The sequence below is a fragment of the Hemitrygon akajei genome, chromosome 1, assembly GCF_048418815.1.
Source record: "Hemitrygon akajei chromosome 1, sHemAka1.3, whole genome shotgun sequence".
NCBI lineage: Eukaryota > Metazoa > Chordata > Chondrichthyes > Myliobatiformes > Dasyatidae > Hemitrygon > Hemitrygon akajei.
In genome coordinates this window covers 77,349,631-77,370,294 of record NC_133124.1, presented here as the reverse complement: position 1 = coordinate 77,370,294, position 20,664 = coordinate 77,349,631, and the positions used below count along the sequence as shown (strand labels likewise).

The following is a 20,664-nucleotide window of genomic DNA, read 5'->3' as shown; positions in this document are numbered from 1 at the left end:
CTACAATCTTTTTCAGCATCGATGCCATTTTACACATTGTCTTATTTTTCAGAGGCTAATGATTCTTCTAACCTGTGGTTGAAGTGAAATGAGGCAGCTTGGTTGTAGTGTCCTCATCCACAATGCTGTGTCAGCTCATTTTTGAGGGAGCTGTGGGACTCTTGAATGGAACCATAATCCATGTCCCACCTGGGGAGAGCTGAGGGTTTCTCTGAACAGCATCTGAAAACTTGCTCGAGGTGTTCCAACATTCCTTGCCTAGCTACTCAGAGCTAACATATTTCATGTCTGGGTTCAAGTGACTTTGAGTGTGTTCTTGACCATGTAATTCAGCATGGCTCCTTTGACCCTCACCTATTTTATCAATGCACCATAACTGCTCTGCCTGAGACCACGAGAAAACTGAAAAGAGTTGTGAACACAGCACATCATGGAAAAAAGCCTCCTCTCTGTGTCTACACTTCCCACTGCCTTGGTAAAGACCCCATCCACCCTGGATGTTCTCTCTTCTCCTCCTTCCCATTGGGTAGAAAATACCACAGCCTGAAAAATACACAAGACCAACCTCAAGGACAGTTTCTATCCTACTGTTACAAGACTGCCTAACAGTCTCCTTGTACAATAAGGATGGACTCCTGACTTCACAATCTATCTTCTGACCTTGTGCTTTATTGCCTGCCTGCAATGTACTTTCTTTGTAACTGTATTCTGCATTCTTATTGTTTTCCTTTGTACTGCCTCAATGCACTGATGTAATGAAACAGTTTGTGTGGAAGGCATGCAAAACCAAGTTTTCCACTGTACTTTGGTACATGTGACAATATCAATTTACCAATTTATTGAAACTAAAATAAATATAAAGCACTGAAAAGGTCATGCAGAATTTGTAGAAAGAGAAACAGTTAATATTTGAGGTCCCAGGCACCTTGTCAGAACCAAAGCCTTTGTTCAGGTCCAGGACCTAAAGCATCTTTCTATAGATGCTGCCTGACCTACTTGGTGTTCAGAGTATTTTCTGTTTTAATTTCAGATTTCCTGCATTGGTAGTTTTTAATTTCTTTGACTTGGTTGTGGTTGGGTGAACTACTCGGTATCAGATTGTATTTGGTTTTGCCACAAACTGGTGAAGAATGTTTAACCCAGAAAACTGAACTGAACACAATTTCCAGCCCTCACTATCCACCAGAAAGCAGGGTTAAAGCATAGATAAATAAATTTGCAGATGCTGGAATCTAGAGCAAAAGATAATTGGTTTTAAAGATTCACAAAACAAAATCAGAAAGACAATGGGAAGCAAAGGTAACCTGGAGGGGAAAAATATAAATAAAATGTATTCCCCTTTGGAAGTTTTCATGTTTTATTGTTTTACAACTTCCATGAGTACAAACAGTCTTTGTCCCGAAATGTCTCATTACAGCTACTGCCTGACTTGCTAAGTATCCCTGCCTTCTGTTTTTGTTTCTGGGCCAGTTAGACTTTTCAATTTCCCCCTCTGGGTTTGATAGGGTGGGCAGTTTTGTTGGCCGGGTATGTACTTCAGTTGTGTGACCAGGATTAATGGTAACACAGAACTCCTTTATCTGGAGTCTGTTAATATTTCCACCAACTCTGCAATGACTTGCTCAGTCCTAGTGGTGATGAATGCATTTGGTAGCCAAGCTCTCAGCATGTCTGTATACTGGGACTCTTCAAGGTGTTGCACTTCAAGGTACTTGCAATAGTAGGTGAAAGGGAGACAGTTGACTTGTGTAGGCATAGAAGGTACTGCATAGTTAAATGCTGTAGACCCCATGTCAATACTTGAATTTTCTTTCATTTTACTTTCATTTTGCCGATACAGTGCGGGGGTAGGCCCTTCCAGCCTCAGTAGTCCCCAACAAACCCGATTAACCCTAACCTAATCACAGCACAATTTACAAAGACCGATTAACTTTGGACTGTCAGAGGAAACTGGAGCACCCATGCATTCCACAGGGTTGGTATACAGAGACTCCTCACAGATGGTGCCAGAATTGAACTCCAAAACGCCCTGAGCTGTAGAGTGTTGCGCTTATTGTTACACAACTTCATGACAGCAGTTTAAGATGGTGCTGGTGAAACTCAGCGACTACTTGCTGGTGGCAAAGAAAACAACTGAATACTTTATTAAACACATTTTTCCTGGTAAGTGATCACTGCAGGGACTGTAACTTCCCTGTTGGAGTTGATCTTTTAAACTGCCTGTACCACCTGCCATCTTTGTGGTGTGAACTGAAGTCTCAAACGTGCAGCATGGTTGCAGTGAAGTGCCTACAGGCCAAATGGAGACAGCACGGTCTGGGCTGGAGTGGACTTGGAGGCAATTTGATACAGCATATGTGAGGCGAGGCAGAGTCAAGGTGGATCCTGGTACTGAGAACAAGGAAAGACCCGCGGTTTGATCGATCTAAGCACCGAACTGAATTGGAAAGGTCAGATATGGGCCGAATCGGGGTGGCGGGGCTTAGGCCCGAGAATGTATCGAGGTGGCAGGGCCCAGGTTAGAGCAACTTAAGCACCGGACCAGATTGAAAGGATCAGGGTGTCGGGGCCGGAGGTGAAGATGGGCAGTTTCAATTCACTGCTCTGTGAGTTTTACTCGTCTCTGCACTGAACTAAGGTTGTGGCCTGCAAATAATGGGCTTCTGAATCGGCTACAGTGATGGCTCACTTTCATGAACTTTAGTTCTGAATGCTATTTGCTTACTCTTTATTTGCACAATTAGATTGTTTTTCTCTCTGCACAGCGGATGTTCGGTCTTTTGTTTCAATGAGTTCTAATGCCTTTCTCCTCTCATTATGCAGCACAGAAACCAGCTCTTCAGCTCAGCTTGACTGTGCCAACCACAGTGCTTCCCTGAGCTAGTGTAATTTGCTCAAGTTTTGCCCATGTTCCTCTAAACTTCTCTATGTAACTGTCCAAATGCCTTTTAAACATTGTAATTGTCCTCTACCACTTTCTCTGGCAGCTTGTTCTACATACCCACCACCATCTGTCTGGGAAAAGTTACCCTTACAGGTCCTATGAAATATTTCCCCTCTCACCTTAAACTTATGCCCTCTAGGTTTTGACTGCCCAACCCTGGGGAATAAACTGACCATATACCAGATCCCTAAGACATAGGAGTACAATTAGACCATTCAGCCCATCAAGTCTGCTCCACCATTCCATCATGGCTGATCCCAGATCCCACTCAACCCCATACACCTGCCTTCTTGCCATTTACTTTGATGCCCTGACCAATCAGGAAACAATCAACTTTTGCCTTAAATATACCCACAGACTTGGCATCCATCTTATTCTGTGGCAGGGCATGCCACAAATTTACTACTCTTTGGCTAAAAAAATTCCTCTTTACCTCTTCTAAAGAGTTGCTCCTCAATTTTGAGGCTGTGCCCTCTAGTTCTGGATACCCCGACCATGGAAACATCCTCTCCACATCCACCCTGTCTAGTTCTTTCAACATTCAGTAGATTTCAATGAGATAGCCAGCATGCTTCTAAATTCCAGTGAGCGCAGGCCCAAAGCTGCCAAACGCTCCAATTATGTTAACCCCTTCATTCCCAGAATCACCCTCGTGTACCTCCTCTGAACTCTCTCCAAAGACAACACATCCTTTCTGAGATATGGGGCCCCAAACTGATGATAATACTCCAAGTGCAGCCTGACTAGTGTCTTACAAAGGCTCAGCATTATCTCCTTGTTTTTATATTCTATTCTCCTTGAAATAAATGCCAACATTGCTTTTGCCTTCTTTACCACAGACTCAACCTGTAAATTAACCTTCTGGGAGTCTTGCACGATGACTCCTAAGTCCCTCTGTACTGTTGATGTTTTGAACTTGCTCCCCATTTAAATAATATTCTGCTCTATTGTTTCTTTTACCAAAATGCATTATTGTACATTTCCCAACACTGCATTTCATCTAACACTTTTTTGCCCATTCTTCCAATTTGTCTAAGTCCTGCTGCATTGCTTCCTCAGCACTACCTACCCCTCCACCTATCTTCATATCATTTGCAAGCTTGGCCACAAAGCCATCAATTCCATTATCTAAATCATTGACAAACAATATGAAAAGCAGCGGTCCCAATACTAGCCCCTGAGGAACACCATTAGTCACCAGCAGCCAACCAGAAAAGGCCCTCTTTAGTCCCACTTGCTGCCTCCTGCCTGTCAACCATCCTGCTATCAATGCCAGTATCTTTCCTGTAATACCATAGGATTTTATCTTGTTAAGCAGCCTCACATGTGGCACCTTATCAAACACCTGAAAATCCAATTAAATGACATCCAAATCCTCAAAGATTTATCAGGGAAGATTTCCCTTTACAGAAACTATACTGACTTTGACCTATTATATCAATTGTCTCCAAGTACCTCTAAGCCCCATCCTTAATAATACACTCCAACACTTTTCCAACCACTGAGGTTAGGCTAACTAGCCTATAATTTCCTTTCTTTTGCCTTCCTCCCTTAAAGAGTGGAGTTACATTTGCAATCTTTCAGTCCTCCAAAACCATGCCAGAATCAAGTGATTCTTGAAAGATCATGAACATTGCATCCGTTATCTCTTCAGCAACCTCTGTCAGGACTCTGGGATGTAGTCCATCTGGCCCAGGTGACTTAACCACCTTAAGACCTTTGAGTTTGCCTAGCACTTTTTCCTTTGTAATAGCAATGGCACTCACTCCTGTTCCCTGACACTCACGGACCTCTGGCACAATGCATGATTTTGTAAATCCCTCAGCTTCCTGTACTGCAGGGGGGAAAAAGCCCCAGCTTATCCAGTCCCTCCTCAAACACGTCATCCTGTCTCAGCAACATGGTGGGATCAAATCAAGTGACGTGGTTTCAGAATATGAGATTACTTATGGAGCTGAGGAAGAATTTCCAAGAGTTGTGATCTGTTTGGTTTTTTTTTGGAAATTTCTACTTGAAGACTGAGGAAGCCCTCCCTAATTGTTTGAACGTATTCAGTGATGTGACAGTGTTTTAATCCAACAGGCATGTTAAGGGTCACAGGGTGCAGGCAGGTCCAGAGCAGGCTTGAGAGGCCGTAAAGCTTGCAGTTCCCATTGATCACATTCTTGGCTTTGTGCAGAGAGATATTTCTGTTGAAAGCTTCAGTTTCGTTAGAACACCTTGCATTCTTCATTAAACAACCTTAGTAATTTCTGGTAAGTTGGCAGCAAAGCACAGCTGGTCACAGCAACCTCTATGGGACCAACTAGACGTGTTATTGCCTTTATAAACATATTTTTTATAATCGCTAGACCCTGCTGGACTTAAGTATTGCAGGTCTACCCCGTCAGTGAGTTGTTCATTGGTGGAGAACCTGAAGGAGCTCGACTTGGTGCAAATCGTGTTGCTGCCTTTGTCAGAGAGGCATTGGAGGAGTTGGTGCACAGTGATGGTGTGCAGTCTAACAGCAAGTGATTGGCTTAGTCACTTGTGATGGCAAGACCCTATTGGACATTGTTAATATGGAATACTGCAAGTCTGATTCACTGATCTATTGGTGAGTGGTGTGGGAGCTGCACAGCCTTTGTCGTAGCAAGGACAAGGCCTCCAGCCGCCCAGCCTCCCAGGAGAGACGCAATGGAGTCGGTGCGCTCCACTGGAGTGCTGGGGACAGTATGGTACAGTGTCCAAGCTGGAGATGGTGCTGCCCCCCCAGTGTTTGCCCGGCAAAAGACAAGCCATATTGTATTTGACTGCAGACTGCTGCAACATTCATGAACTCAGGGTCTTGGACTAAATTTTTTTTGTGTGCTTAACTTGACTAAAACTTGAATCAATGAAGGATGCTCGACAGCTGTGGCAGGGCTTGAATATTATTACTTCTTGTAAAGTAAAATCAGGTGACATAGGCAACAACATGGCTTTCCTTTCAGATGAGTTCAATGCCTTCTATGCATGATTTGACTATCAAACCATAGAGGAACTCCTGCAGCCCCTGATGATCCTGTGATTTCAGTCCCAGGCTGATGTACGAGCAGTCTTCAGGAGGGTGAACCCACGAAAAGCATCCGGCCCTTATGGGGTGCCTGGCCACATACTAAAGACTTGTGATGATCCACTGGCTAAAAATGGTCACTGAGATCTTTAATCTCTCACTTCAGCAGTCTGGGATATCCACCAGCTTCAAGCAGACTTCACTTTTACCGGTGTCTGAGAAGAATGTAGTGAACTGCCTCAATAACTATTGTCCAGTAGCACTTACATCCACAGTGATGAAGTATTTTAAGAGGTTGGTGAGGAAACATATCAATTCCTGCCTGTGAAATGACTTGGATCCATTCTAGTTTGCCTACTGGAGCACAGCAGATGCCATCTCATTGGCTGTACGCTCAACCCGGAAACTTCTGAACAGCAACGATGCATACATCAGGATGCTCTTTATTGACCACAACTTGGCATTCATTGCCATCAATCCCTCAAAACTAATCAATAATCTTCAAGAGCTTGGCCTCAATACATCCCTGTGCAATTGGATCCTCAATTTCCTCACATACAGTCACTTTGGATTGGCAACAACATTTCCACAATCTCCATCAGCACAGAAGCACCACAAGGCTGTGTGCTTAGTATCCTGCTCTACTTCCTTTATACTTCTGACTGTGTTGCTAAGCACAGCTCCAATGCCAGCTTCAAGTTTGCCGATGACACCACTGTGGTTGAATCTGGTGACAAATCTGTCCGAGTGGTGTCATAACAGCCTCTCACTCAATGTCAACAAGACCAAGGAGTTGATTACTGATTTCAGGAGGAGGAAACCAGAGGTTCATGAGCCAGTCCTCATTGGAGGATCAGAGGTAGAGAGGGTCAGCAACTTTAAATTCTTTGGTGTTGTCATTTCGGAGGACCTGTCTGAGCCCAGGACATAAATGCAATTACAAAGAATGCATGGCAGTGCCTCTACTACTTTAGGACTTTGTGTAGATTTGACATGACATCTAAAACTTTGAGAAACTTCTATAGATGTGTAGTGGACTGTATATTGACTGAGTGCATCACAGCCTGGTTATAGAAATACCAATGCTCTTAAATGAAAAATCCTACAAACAGTAGGATAAGACACAAGAGCCTCAGGACCTACGCCACCAGGTTCAGGAGCAGTTATTACCTCTCAACCATAAAGCTCTTGAACCAAAGGGGATAACTTCACTCCAGTTGTCCCATTGAAATGTTCTCACAATCTATGGACTTGCTTTCAGTGACTTTTCAGCTCATGTTATTGATATTTATTGCTTATTTATTATTATTGATTCTTTTTGTACTTGCACAGTTGGTACAATCTTTCATTGATTCTATTAAGGTTATTATTCTATTGTGGATTTATTGAGTAACTTTGCCATCTTATATGTTCATTATGCTGTGTGTTATTGTTGGTACTGTGTTGTGCATCTTGGCCTCAGAGTAATGCTGTTGCGTATGATTGCGTTCATGGGTATTCATGTATGGTTGAATGTCAATTAAACTTGGTTCCATTTTTTTTAAAAAACACAAGCTGCAGGTGCTGTAATCTGTAGCAACGCACAATCTGCTGAAGGAACTGAGTGGGTAGTGCAGTTTTGGGGGGAGAATGTCCTGATGAAAATATTGGTGGTGCAGGGTTTTGGCAAGAAATGTCAACAGTTTCTTTCCTCCCACTGATGCTGCTCAACCCCCTGAGTTCCTCCAGCAGACTGTGTGTTGCTTGGTTTACTTAATCCTGGATCAAGCGAGAAATTGAAAAATAAAACTAGGTCGAGGTCTTAAACCAGAGATTGGGCCAGAATTAGAACTAGAGATCTCGACCTGATGTGGTCATTAAGTTTTGCCTTGCTCTGCACAGTAACTGCAATTGCTATTTCTTTGGGAAACCATGTGAAGTGTGATCATAATGGAAATGCAAGTTAAGAATAAGCCACATGAAGACTTGTGGTATTTTTGAAAGCTGTTATATATTTCACATCCTTCAACTTAGACACCTAAGCAAATCAAAATACAGGTCATTTTCAGGAAGTATATAGCTCTTGTGATGCATCATCTCCCTTCTCAACATAACAATATGCAGAGATCAGGAAGCATTTCCAGGCTGCTACTTGTTTCAGCTGGTTCTGGGCTCTTCTGCTTCTTAAAAATCCATCTACCTAGCCTAGTCCGTACACCAAATTCATAGTATCTTTGCAAAACAAAAATATCTTATTAAAAATTATATTTGATCTGTTAGAACAAATTTCATACAAACATTTTACATATGTGACCAATCATGAAATGATTTATATTTTTTATCTACATAATGCAGCATTGAACATTAAAATAACCATTTTGGTGGAAAACCTAATCAAGCCATCTTAGCCAAGCCACAGTACCCAGTACTGCAAGCAACCTGGTGGAGCTCTCAAAGTCCATTCTCCAGCAGAATAATTCATACTATGAAGCCTTCTGTAATATTAGTGTTACAAAACAAGGAATGCCTTTATAAAATGATGATTTACTTTCTGTACTGCAGCAGTTGAGGTTACACAATATGACCAGATTGTTACAATCACCTCTTTTTAATTACAAGTTGACTATTCAATGCCGTTTTGTCTCAATTTTTTTCTTTTGTTTAGTTTGCTGGTTTTCTTCTGAATAAATTTAAGAGCAATTTTGTTTTTAAGTTGTGATATTCCAGTCGCATATTAGAAAGATCGGCACGTGTGGAGATTTTGTTGACTTCATGGTGATTGTAGAGTGAAAAGTACCAGCTGCAGAGGAAAAAACTGTCCCTGCCTCTCACCTGTACAGTGATGTGACTGTATTGTCTAAGCAGATCAATAACACACCGAGTTATCCAGCTGAATGTATTGGTTGGCTATAGCTTGGCAAATATGTGTAGAAACACCAGATCAAAAGTTGAGTAAAAAAGCAGCTTCCTCTTTCTTCGGCAGGATGGCTGATACTGACTCTTAAAATCTCTCAAGGAGAGTGATTGCAAGATTTGAAGTTCCAGGTGAGAGGAGAATATTAATGGGAGAGCTTCTCAAAATTGTAGCAAGCAAAGGTTTAATCTTCTTTATTTTTTGTTACTAAAAGAAAGAAAATATTGAAAGTAGGTATTACTTTGGATATCTACACAACATAGACAATAGCAAAATAAAAACAAATTGATTAATTTAAGACGATAGATATAGGAGCTGAATTAGGCCAATTGCTCTGCCATTCAATTACAGTGGATTTCTTTTTCTCAATCCCATTCCCACTGTTTCCCTGTGGCCCTTAACCCAATTATTAGTCTACAACCTGACAAACTCTGCTTTAAATATACCTAATATCTTGGCCTCCATATCCAGCCTTGGCAACAAATTCCACAGATTCTGGCTGAATCGTAACTGGAATTTCTTCAGCCAGCATTCTATGGCCAAAGAAATTCCTCCTCATCTCAGTTCTAAATAGGTATCCATTTATCTGAGGCTGAGCTCTCTTTTTAGATTCTCCTAGTAAGGGAAACACCCTCTCCACAACCATAAACTGTAATATTAGAAGTATTCTATCACATTTTATTTATTAGTAGTTAGATCACATAGCACTGTTTATTTCAGTATTTTGCACTTGGATATTTGTTTACTATTTTTGTTTTACTATTTTACTATTCCTCTGCCACAGGAAACAGTTGAGGCCGGTTCATTGGCTATATTTAAGAGGAAGTTAGATATGGCCCTTGTGGCTAAAGGGATCAGGGGGTATGGAGAGAAAGCAGGTACAGGGTTCTGAGTTGGATGATCAGCCATGATCATACTGAATGGTGGTGCAGGCTCGAAGGGCCAAATGGCCTACTCCTGCACCTATTTTCTATGTTTCTGTGTTTCTATTAGAGTGAAGCTTGGTATCAGCCATTTCTGGTTTACTTCACATTGTACAAGAATTCAACTAGAAACCTTCTGATATGAGGCATGTTTGCACATCACCTGTGAACTCTATCAAATGGCATTGGATAATGCTGAGATTTACTTGGAAGTCAGCATGGAAGCAGATATCTGAGGAGTAAAGCTGTTTGAAAATACTAATACTTGAATAGCCTTGTATGGATTTTTACCAAAATTGATTCTCGAAATTTAATTTACTTATTTCTGAACATAGGACAGAGAGCAGCTCAGGAACAGACTTTTTGGAGCACCATATCTGTGCCAAACATGATGCCAAATTAAACTGAATTTCTTCTGCCAGCACACAATCCATATCCCTCCAACATCTAAAAACTTCTTTAATGCCACTATCGTATTTGCTTCCTCCACTACCCCTGGAGGCAAATTCCAAGCACCTAACGCTCTCTGTGTAAAATAAACAAATAAAATCTTTTTAAAATTGTCCCACATATCTCCTTTAAACTTTCCCCTTTGCAGGTTGTGCATGTCCTCTAGTATTTCAGAAACCTAGAGATTCAGTAGATGCTGAAAATCTGGAGTAATACACACAAAATACTGGAGGAATTCAGCAGGTCAAGTACCATCTATGGAGAGGAATAAATAGTCAATGTTTTCCTTTAGAATTTCCCATTTTGATCCTGAGAAAAAGATTCTGATTGCCTATACTCTCTGTCTCTCATTATTTTATAAACTTCTATCAAGTGTTATGATCCCAGCCCCCTCCTTTGTGAGAATCGCAAGAGCCCTAGTGAAGGGGGGGGGTCAATGACCCAAGAGAAGAGAGAGACGTGCTGAATAGACACAGGAAATGGGAAAGAGAGAGACGTGCTGAATACCGCGTTCCACCGGGATGCAGAATAAGGCGACATTGACTATTGTCTCATGAAGACCACGTGTAAAGCCCTCGGGCAAAGTGGGCTGGTTGAGAGAGAGATTGACACCTGCAACCTGATTGACACCTGCGATCCCGTGAGGAAGTATAAAGGAGGGTCTGGGGGGGACGACCCCTTAAGACGCACCAAGGAGACACGATAGCGATCCCGTCGTAGCGGGAAGCCATTCTGAAGGAAGCCACGTGCGTTAGATTCCGAATCTGGAGTCTGTGGCTGGAATCACGGAAAACCGCTTTTAACTAACAACAGGGAAGCCTGCTCCCCTGATTCCACGGCTTTGCTTCGTAAAGACCCGGGCAAGTGTTCCTTTTCTCAACAATCTCTCTCTCTCTCCAACACAGGAAACCCAGTGGTTCCCAAAAGGCTGAAGCCTGCAGACTTCTGAATGACTTTTATATTTCCAATGGACAATATATTATCCCCTAGACAACGATAGAGCTTATTTCTTATTGATTAGTACTATCCCTGCACTTTAGATTGAGTATTGACGACATATGTTATCTGAATGTTTGTATTAACCTTACTTTTGTGCCCCTTTATAAATAAAAACGTTTAAAAATGGTACCATCAGACTTCAGCGGACCTCTCTATCTTTGCTGGTAAGTGATCCAGTTACGGGATACGTAACACAAGATTCTCCTCAGCCTCCAATGTTCCAGAGAAAACAGCCCAAGTTTGTCCAGTTTACGATATGATGGACTCCTAGCCTCACAATCTACCCTGTTATGATCTTGCACTTTTCAATTGCTTTTCTACATCAATTTTGTTTTACTAGTTTAATGCACTGTGTAATTATTTGATCTGTATAAACAGTATGCAAGACAAGCTGTTCACTGTATCTTTGTACAGTACATGTGTCAAAAATAAACCAATACCATTATCAATACCAGCCTCTCCTTATTAGCACATGCTCTCTAGCTCAACTCAGGTTCTGAAAATTTACTTTACTTGTTAATGGGTAACAAAGACTTGTTATTTAATCCAGTCTCACAGTGGAAAGCATGTTTACAGTGCTGGAAACTACCAAGGGAGTTTAGTGGATATATCTTGGGCCATGGTTATCTAGTTACCAGCTTGCATCTGTGATTCTGTAATCTTGTAGGAGTGTTAGGTTGGAGATGCTGCAAATAGCAGCTATGGGCACAGTTGGATGAAGGTTTTGGTTCAGGGGCCTCAAGACTATAAGAAATTCAAGATGGGCAATAAGATGGTTTCTCCTTGTTAACCTATTGCTCAGCCTGTTTAGTCTGGTGAGGGATTTGCACATTTAATAAACAACTTTATTCCTAACATACTTGGTTCTATCGGCTCAGGAGGCAATAGGTCTTCTGAGGTCTCCAGTTCATTTTCCTTTTCATCATTGGCTTTGATGGCTGTCTTGCACTCCATTTTCTCTCCCGTCTCACCTGGACATGGAAACCATGAAATCTGAGTCAAGTTACCTACCCGGATGAGAACAACATAAGTGAGTAAATCTGAAAATGAGTTACTGGAAGTTGTATGATTTGATACTGAGTCTTCCTCCTGCATTATTTCAGTGCAATCCAATGTACGCTTGAGGAATAATGCCTCTTCTGTCTGGGCACGTTGCAGACTCAATATCAACTTCAACAACTTTAGGTAATTCACATTCTTTGGCTGCAGCAGAACTGTCTGGTTCTTAAGCCAACCATCTGTGATATTGACTCAATTTAGCTCCTTCCACTGGCACATCCTGATACCACTATTGTCACTTACACCACTATGTCACTTAGGGGTTGAGTTCTGCATTATTTCAGATTGCACTGCAATCTTCGTACCATTTCTGTTGTTCGGCGCTTGTATTTATTATTACCATGTATACCGTTTACTCTATGGACTTCATTTCAATTTCATTCCACCATGAAGTATATGACAAATAATCTAATCTAATTCTACTGCTACAATGAGGCCACTCTCAGGTTGGAAGAGCAAAACCTCTTATCCGTCTGGGTAGTCTTCAACCTCACAGTATGAACTTTGATTTCTCTAACTTATCCCCCTGCCCTCTTCTCTCTTTTTTCATCCCATTCTGGCTCCCCTCTATTCCCTTCTCTTCTCCTCACCTGCCCATCATCTTCCCCTGGTACCCCTCCTCCTTTCCTTTCTCCCATAATCTACTGTCCTGTCAGATTCCCCCCTCTTCGGCCCTTAACCTCTTCCACCAATCACCTCCCAGCTTCTCATTTCATCCCCCCTCCTCTACCCACCAACCTTCCCCTTCACCTGGTCTCACCTATCACCTGACAGCTTGTACTCCAACCCCCTTCCCCCCATATTCTTATTCTGACTTCTTTGCCCCTTCCAGTCCAGTCCCGATGAAGGGTCTCAGCCTGAAACATTAACTGTTTATTCCTTTCATAGATACTGCCTGATCTGCTTAGTTACTCCAGCATTTTGTGAGTGCTGCTCTAATCTAGTCCAATTCTTTGATCTATAACTATCTGTTGACTTTAACCCCATCAATCTCTACATATTCCCACAGCCAATCCCAACCTCATCCTAATACACATATACTCTTTTTGTCCTGCCCATCCAACCCCAACCCAATTCTGCTACTAAATAAACTAATTTATGTTTTATCTCTTTCCACATACACTGCCTGACCTGCTTGAACCTTTACAACATTTTCTGCTTTTATGGCAATCTTGGGGATGGTAGTTGAGTAGTGTAGGTGAATAACCAATGCATTTTGCACATGGCATTCACTGCAGTCACTGTGCTGGTGGTGGAGGGGATGAATGTCTTGAGTGATAGATGAGGTGTCAATCAAACAGGCTGCTTTGTTCTGTATAGTGTCAAGTGTTTTGAATATTGTTGGATCTAGATTCATCCAGGTGGGGTGGAGTACAAGGTATTCCAGTCTTAGAATTAATGCTAGACAGGAATCAGTGTTGGAATTCGGGGAAGTCTATGTCACAGAGACAGACCTTTAGCTCATTTGGGAAAATGAAGAGGCAATAGATAGGAGCTACAGGGAGGTAGTCACTCTTAAGTTGCAAGAGGCAGGTAACCAGGTGACTGTCAGGAGAGGGAAAGGAAATGGGCAGCCAGTGCAAGAGTACCCTGTGGTCATTCCTGTTCCTGTATATCACTTTTGATATTGTTGAGGGGGAATGACCACCGGGTGGAACTGCAGCAACTGTGTTGCTGCCATTGAGCCTGGCATTGTGGCTCAAAAGGGAAGGTGTGGGAGCGAAGAGGACTGCAGCGGTGATAGGGGATTCCATAATTAGAGGAGTGGACTCGAGATTCTGTTTACTTGCAAGTGACACCCAGATGTTGCGTTGCCTCGCAGCTGCCAGGGTCAGAGATGTCTCTGATTGGGTCCGTGGCATTCTAAAGGGGGGAGGCGAGCAGACAGAAGTCTTGGTATATATTGGCACCAATGACATGGGTAGGAAAAGGGAGGAAGTCCTGAAGAGAGAATTTAAAGAGTTGGTAGAAAGCTGAAAAACAGGACCTCCGGGGTAGTAATCTCTGGGTTGCTGTCTGTACCACATATTAGTGAGGGTAAGATGGAATCATTTGGCAGATGAATGCATGCCTGAGGAACTGGTGCAGGGGCTGGGATTCAGTATTCTAGATCATTGGGATCTCTTCTGGGGAAGGTATGACTTGTACAATAAAAACAGATTACACCTGAACCCAAGCAGGACCAATATCCTGTGGGCAGGTTTTCTAGAGCTGTTGGGAATGGTTTAAAATAATTTGGCAGGGGAATGGGAACTGGAGCGATGGGTTATTTGCTATACAAGTAGATGCAGTGTGTAGTGAGACTATTGGGAAGGACAGCATATGATAGAGGAAAATTGCAGTCAGTGGGGTGAGTTTAAGTGTAACATGGGGACAAGATCAAAAAAGGTATTGAATGAAGGTGTTATATCTGAATGCACACAATATGTGGAATAAGGTAGATGATCTTATAGCACAGTTAGAGATTGGTGAGTATGACATTGTGGGCATCACTGAGTCGTGACTGAAAGAAGATTATAGTTGGGAGCTAAACATCCAAGGATACACGTTGTATGGAAAGGTCAGGCAGGTAGGCAGAGGGGTTAGCATGGCTCTGTTGGTAAAAATAAAAGAAATCAAATCCTGAGAAAGAGGTGATATAGGATCAGAAGATTTAGAATCCTTGAGGGTAGAAATAAGAAATTACAAGGTAAAAAGACCCTGATGGGAGTTATATACAATCCTCTGAACAGTAGCCAGAATGTGGGCTACAAATTACAACGAGATTTAGAAAAGGCACATAATAAGGGCAATGTTATGATTTCAATATGCAGGAAGATAGGGAAAATCAGTTTGTTGCTGGATCCCAAGAGAGAATTTGTAGAATGCCCATGAAATGGCTTTTTAGAGCAGCTTGTCGTTGAGCCTACTAGCGGAAATGCTATTCTAGATTGGGTGTTGTGTGATGAACCGGATTTGCTTAGGGAGCTTAAAGTATAGGAACCCTTGGGAGGCAGTAATCATAATTTGATAGAATTCACCCTGCAGTTTGAGAGGGAGAAGCTAAAGTAAAATGTATACTATTACAGTGAAGCAAGGAGTATTACAGAGGCATGAGAGAAGAGCTGGCCAAAGTTGATTGGCAGGGAATTCTAACAGGGATGATGGCAGAACAGTAATGGCTGGAGTTTCTGGGACAATTCAGAAGGTGCAGTTTAGATACATCACAATGAAGTAATAGTCTAAAGGCAGGATGGCACAACTGTGGCTGATGAGGGAAGTCAAAGACAACATAAAAGCCAAAGAGAAGTCATATAATATAGCAAAATTTAGTGGGAAGTTAGAGGATTGGGATGTTTTTAAAAACCAACAGAAGGCAACTAAAAAAATCATAAAGATGGAAAAGATGGAATACAAAGGTAAGCTAGCCAATAATATTAAATGGAATACCAAAAGTTTCTTCAGGTATATAAAGTATAAAAGAGAGGCGAGGGTAGATATTGGACAGCTGGAAAATGATGCTGTAGTAATGGTGGACAAGGAAATGGCGGACAAACTGAATTAGTGTTTTGCATCAGTCTTCACTGTGGAAGATATTAGCGGTATGACAGAAGTTCAAGAGAGTCAGGGGGTAGAAGTGAGTACAGTTACTATTACTAGGGAGAAGCCGCTTGGTAAACTGAAAGTCGATAAGTCACCTGGGCCCAGATGAACTACACACTAACGTTCTGAGAGAGACAGCTGAAGAGATCGTGGAGGCACTTCTTTCAAGAATCACTAGATTCTGACATGATTCCGGAGGACTGGAAAATTGCCAAAGTCACTCCACTCTTCAAGAAGGGAGGGCAGTAGAAGAAAGGAAATTATAGGCTGGTTAGTCTATAGTCAGTGGTTGGGAAGATGTTTGAGTTGATTGTTAACAACCAGGATGGACAAAGGAGAATTGATAGATGTTGTGTACTTGGATTTTCAGAAGGCCTTTGACAAGGTGTTGTACCTGAGGCTGCTGAACAGGATTAAGAGCCAATGATATTACAGGAAAGATATTAGCATAGATAGAGGATTTGCTGATTCGCAGGAGGCTATAACTGGGAATAAAGAGAGCATTTTCTGGTTGGCTGCTCGTGACTAGAGGTATTCTGCAGGGGTCAATTTTAGGACCACTTATTTTTACATTATATGTCAAAGCTTTATTTGACAGAATTGATGGCTTTGTGGCCAAGTTTGCAGATAATATGAAGATAGGTGGAAAGGCAGGTAGTGTTGAGGAAACAGGGAGGCTGCAGAAGGACTGAGGAGAATGAGCAAAGAACTGGCAGATGGAATCTAGTGTCAGGAAGTGTATGGTCATGCATTTTGTTAGAAGGTAGACACATTGGTAGACACTATTTTCTAAATGAGGAGAAAATTCAAAAATCCAAGGTGCAGAAGGGCTTGGGAATCCTCATGCAAATTTCTCTAAAGGTTAACTTGCAGGTTGAGTTGGTGGTGAGGAAGGCAAATGCAATGTTAGCATTTATTTTGAAAGGACAAGAATATAAAAGCAAGAATGTAATGCTGAGACTTTATAAGGCACTGCTTAGGCCTCGCTTGGAGTATTGTGAGCAGTGTTCAGAGGAAGTTCACAAAAATGATTACAAGCATGAAAGGGTTATCGTACTCACTGGAATTTAGAATAATGGAGGGGGTGATCTCATTGGAACCAATAGAATGTTGAAAAGCCTAGATGGAGTGGATGCGGAGAGGATGTTTCCTATAAGGGAGAGTCGAGAACCAGAGGGCATAGCCTCTGAATTAGAATGGAGATACGTCTATTTAGAATGGAGATGAGGAAGAATTTTCTAAGCTAAAAAGTGGTGAATCTGTGGAATTCATTGCTACAGATAGCTATGGAGGCCAGCTCATCGGGTGTATTTAAAGCCGAGGTAGATGGGTTCTTGAGTAGTCAGGGCATGAAAAGTTACAGGGAGAAGGCAGGGGAGTGGGGTTAAGAGGAAAAATGGTTCAGCCATGATGAAATGGTGGAGCAGTCTCAATGGGCTGAATGGCCTAATTCTGTTCATATGTCTTATGTGAAACATTTGTGGGCACTTTTACAAGGACAATTACAAAATTACAAGTGTTGTCACTGACTGCAGAATATGGGTCAGTGTTTCAGATCACAACTGATATGTTACCTTCAATCCGGTCCTCCGAAGGAAGAACTTTTTCAATATCATCAGCATCAGAGAGTGCAGTCTCTTCCACTGGAGCTGCTGACGCCGCTCGTTCTTCAGCAGTCACCTCTGCACGAGCTGAGCTGTCTTCGGTATCTGTGGTTAAACGCACCCCATCTTCTGAAGGGCTTGGCTCATTGGTGACAACCTCATCAGGACCAGGGTCGGCTGCCCTGGGTTCCAATAGTTGGGCCTGATCTGAAACTGTTTCCCCTTCATTAGTTATAGGGCCATTTACATCTGGAGCTGCGTTTATTCCACCAGTGAGGATCCCATCAAAAGAGAGGCAAAATGTTTTTGATCAGTAAATCTATTTCCATTAATCATATGCTCTCAACATTAACACAACAATACAGCACACTTAACATGACAAACACCTCCTTAAATCTGTATTTGGTGCTCTCAATGTGGCTTCCTCTACATCATTGAGACCAAGCACAGACTGGATGACTTTTGCAGTGAACCTACTCTCAGTCCATAGTGGCCATCCCAAGCTCCCAGCTGCAAACCATTTCAGCTCCTCTTCCCGCCCCAGAGTGTCTGTTCTTAGCCTTCACCGCTACTAGGATGAGGCCCAACACAAAATACAGGAACAACACCTTGTATTCCGCCTTGGTAGTCTACAATGCCAAGGTATTAACATTGTTTTTCAATTATAGTTTCTTCCTCCTTTGCCTCCCCTCCCATTCTCTCCCCTGCCTCTCTTCTTCCATTTCTGTCCCCCTTTCTCTCAACCACACCCACCCCCAATCACCCATCATCCATCTTTGATCCCTCCCTCTCCTGGTTCCATTCACTCACTAAACACACAGTTCACCCAAGGTTCCCCCCTCCACGATCAGGTTCTGGTTCCATCTACCATTCACCTCTTCCTTAATAGTTCCCATTCTCACCTCCTTTATGTATCAGAGTTCAACGCTGGTGGTTCTTTGTATTCCTGCTTATCTCCCATCAGTCTCTGTCTCCAAGATTCACATTCTCCTCCACCCCCTAACTCACCTCATCACCCTCTCCTCTTTATTTTCCTTCGCTCTATCTAACTCCATCAATGATTCAGCTGCTACAGTCTCCCAACTTCCCTCCCCTCCTCTTCCTGGCACAAACTGTCATCATCTTACACCCCTCCTGTCCACCAATCTCCTCAGATTCCTGTCTTCCCTCCTCCTGTTTATATCAGCCATCTCCCCTCTATAGTCCTGAAGCAGGGTTTCAAACCCAAACAATTATTTTCTTCCCCCAGATGCTGATCAACCCAATGATTTCCTCCAGCATTGCACTATTAATGTGTCAACGACAATCTGAATTATCAGAACAGGTTCTGGAGTTGGTGTCAGAGTTTGCAAATGTTCTCATAAATAGCTGCCCACGATCGTCTCCAACTCGCCAAATGACTGCTCTGCAACACCTGTCCCAGAAGATGCTCCCTCCCTCCTCTGCCTGGATGAGTGCAGCTCCAACAACGCTGATGCCTATGGAGAAAACAAAGCAGTCAGGGCCAGAGAATTGGAAGTTGTTGATGAAGTGGTGGAGGTAGAAAAGGGCTAGACCAGAGGTGACAAGATGGAGTCGATATGAAAAGGTGAGTTGGGTTGGGCGAGAGCAGGCAGAAACCATCCCCCACCAGGGCAGTTTTGTTTGTGAATCTTTGGTAGGAGGTGAAATTGGACAGTGTGGTGTTGGGGAACTATCAGTGAAGAAAGTGGCAGGGGCCAAAGCAGAAGTTGTTGTGGATAAGGACAGGTTCTGTCAGATGGAGGAGCGTGGTGGTGGAAAGGTTGGGTCTGTTTTCTAGAAAGCTCTGAACCCTTCCTGATGGGTGGATAAAGTGGGAGGAATCAAAAGAGAAGTGGTGAAGGTGCAAAAATCAGAGTTGGGGCCTGCTTCTTATTTAAAACGATCATGGAAGATCATCTGCTTGGGTACCCTGTTCCTACTTTCTACCCGTAATTCCTTGATCCCTTTAATGTTAAGAAACATATTTACCTCCTGGAATATATTTAATGGCCTCTTCCACTTCTTCACATGGTAGAGAACTCCATGGGTTCACCAGCATTTGGGTGAACACAGTTTTTCTGACCTTGGTCCTAAATGGACTACCCTCCTGTCCTATGACCTGGGACTGTACTCTCCAGCCAACAGAAGCACCCTCCGTGTGCGGCGTCCAGGTAGAATTTGAGAGGTTTTTTGTAAGATCCTCTTTCATTCTGCTGTTCTCCAATCTGTCTTCATTTAGTAAACCTACCATCCTGGGAAGGAATCTAGTAAACCTCCAGCATTCTGTCCATAGCAAGAACATCCTTGCATAAGGAGACCAAAGCTGCACACAAAACTCCTGACTCTTGTCTGACTGAGACTCTGTAGAAGTGCAGAAAACCACCCTTGTTCCCTTTCTCAGATTATCTTCCTTCCAGTTCCTTGCTGTGCCTGAACACTTCACTCAGTGACTGGTCTACAAGGGCCTGCTGTACCTGCACTTTCCCCACGCTAACACCATCTAAATCAGGGATGGCCAACCTATGGCGTTTGTGCCAAAAGTGGTGCATTGGCTGATTAGAAGTGGGGCATTGCCCCCAGTGATAATAATAAAAAAGTAAGCCTACTCATGCAAAAAGTATTAACCAAAAACCGATTTGTAGAAAAAATACCTATAACAGGAATTCAAGTAGCTTAGAGCTGGAGATGGGTTTTACTGAGAATAAATCTAAAACTTAGCGATTATTTTTAGCGATTTTATTATTTCGTGCACATCTTTTGGCAAATGTTATCTTCTTTCAGATTAATCTGTTTTCAATTTTTAAAAATGTTCAATGAGTCAAACTAGGAAAGAAGGACTTTTGTTCTGCAGTCGTTCCATAACTGTTCAATACATGTTGTTTGAGCCTGGGGCGCCAGGCATCTGCACCAGTGATGCGTTGCAGATTTTTGACAGTCATTTTACAATTGACACTCGTACGCTACGGAGTTGTGCTTTGTTCGTCCTTTGTGAACATTTGCAGTTTTGTACTTTTTGGAAAATTAAGCCTTGTTTTTACATTCAGTTACCCATCACAGTGCAAAAGTAAAGCAGAAAGTGATAGTAAGCGTGAATTCAATGAAAAGTGGGAAAATGAGTTCTTATTTATAGCGGGTCTGTCAGGAAAACCGTTGTGCATTGTTTGTGAAAACAC

The 20,664-nt window shown here is 42.5% G+C and overlaps 1 protein-coding gene across 2 annotated transcripts in view; it reads right to left on the bottom strand.

The window, feature by feature from the left end:
- Positions 1-7,949: 7,949 nt before the first annotated feature.
- Positions 7,950-20,664, bottom strand: part of LOC140728012 (uncharacterized) — a 37,580-nt gene continuing 24,865 nt past the window's right edge. Inside the window, exons 2-4 of one of the 2 annotated variants that reach the window (XM_073046106.1) lie at positions 17,459-17,743; positions 12,104-12,250; positions 7,950-9,078 (exon numbers count right to left, since the gene is read on the bottom strand). In XM_073046106.1, coding sequence (XP_072902207.1) covers positions 9,056-9,078; positions 12,104-12,250; positions 17,459-17,743 — 455 coding nt within the window. In that variant the 3' untranslated portion in view covers positions 7,950-9,055. The remainder of the gene's footprint in view (positions 9,079-12,103; positions 12,251-17,458; positions 17,744-20,664) is intronic. The other variant, XM_073046115.1, reaches the window with a different exon arrangement.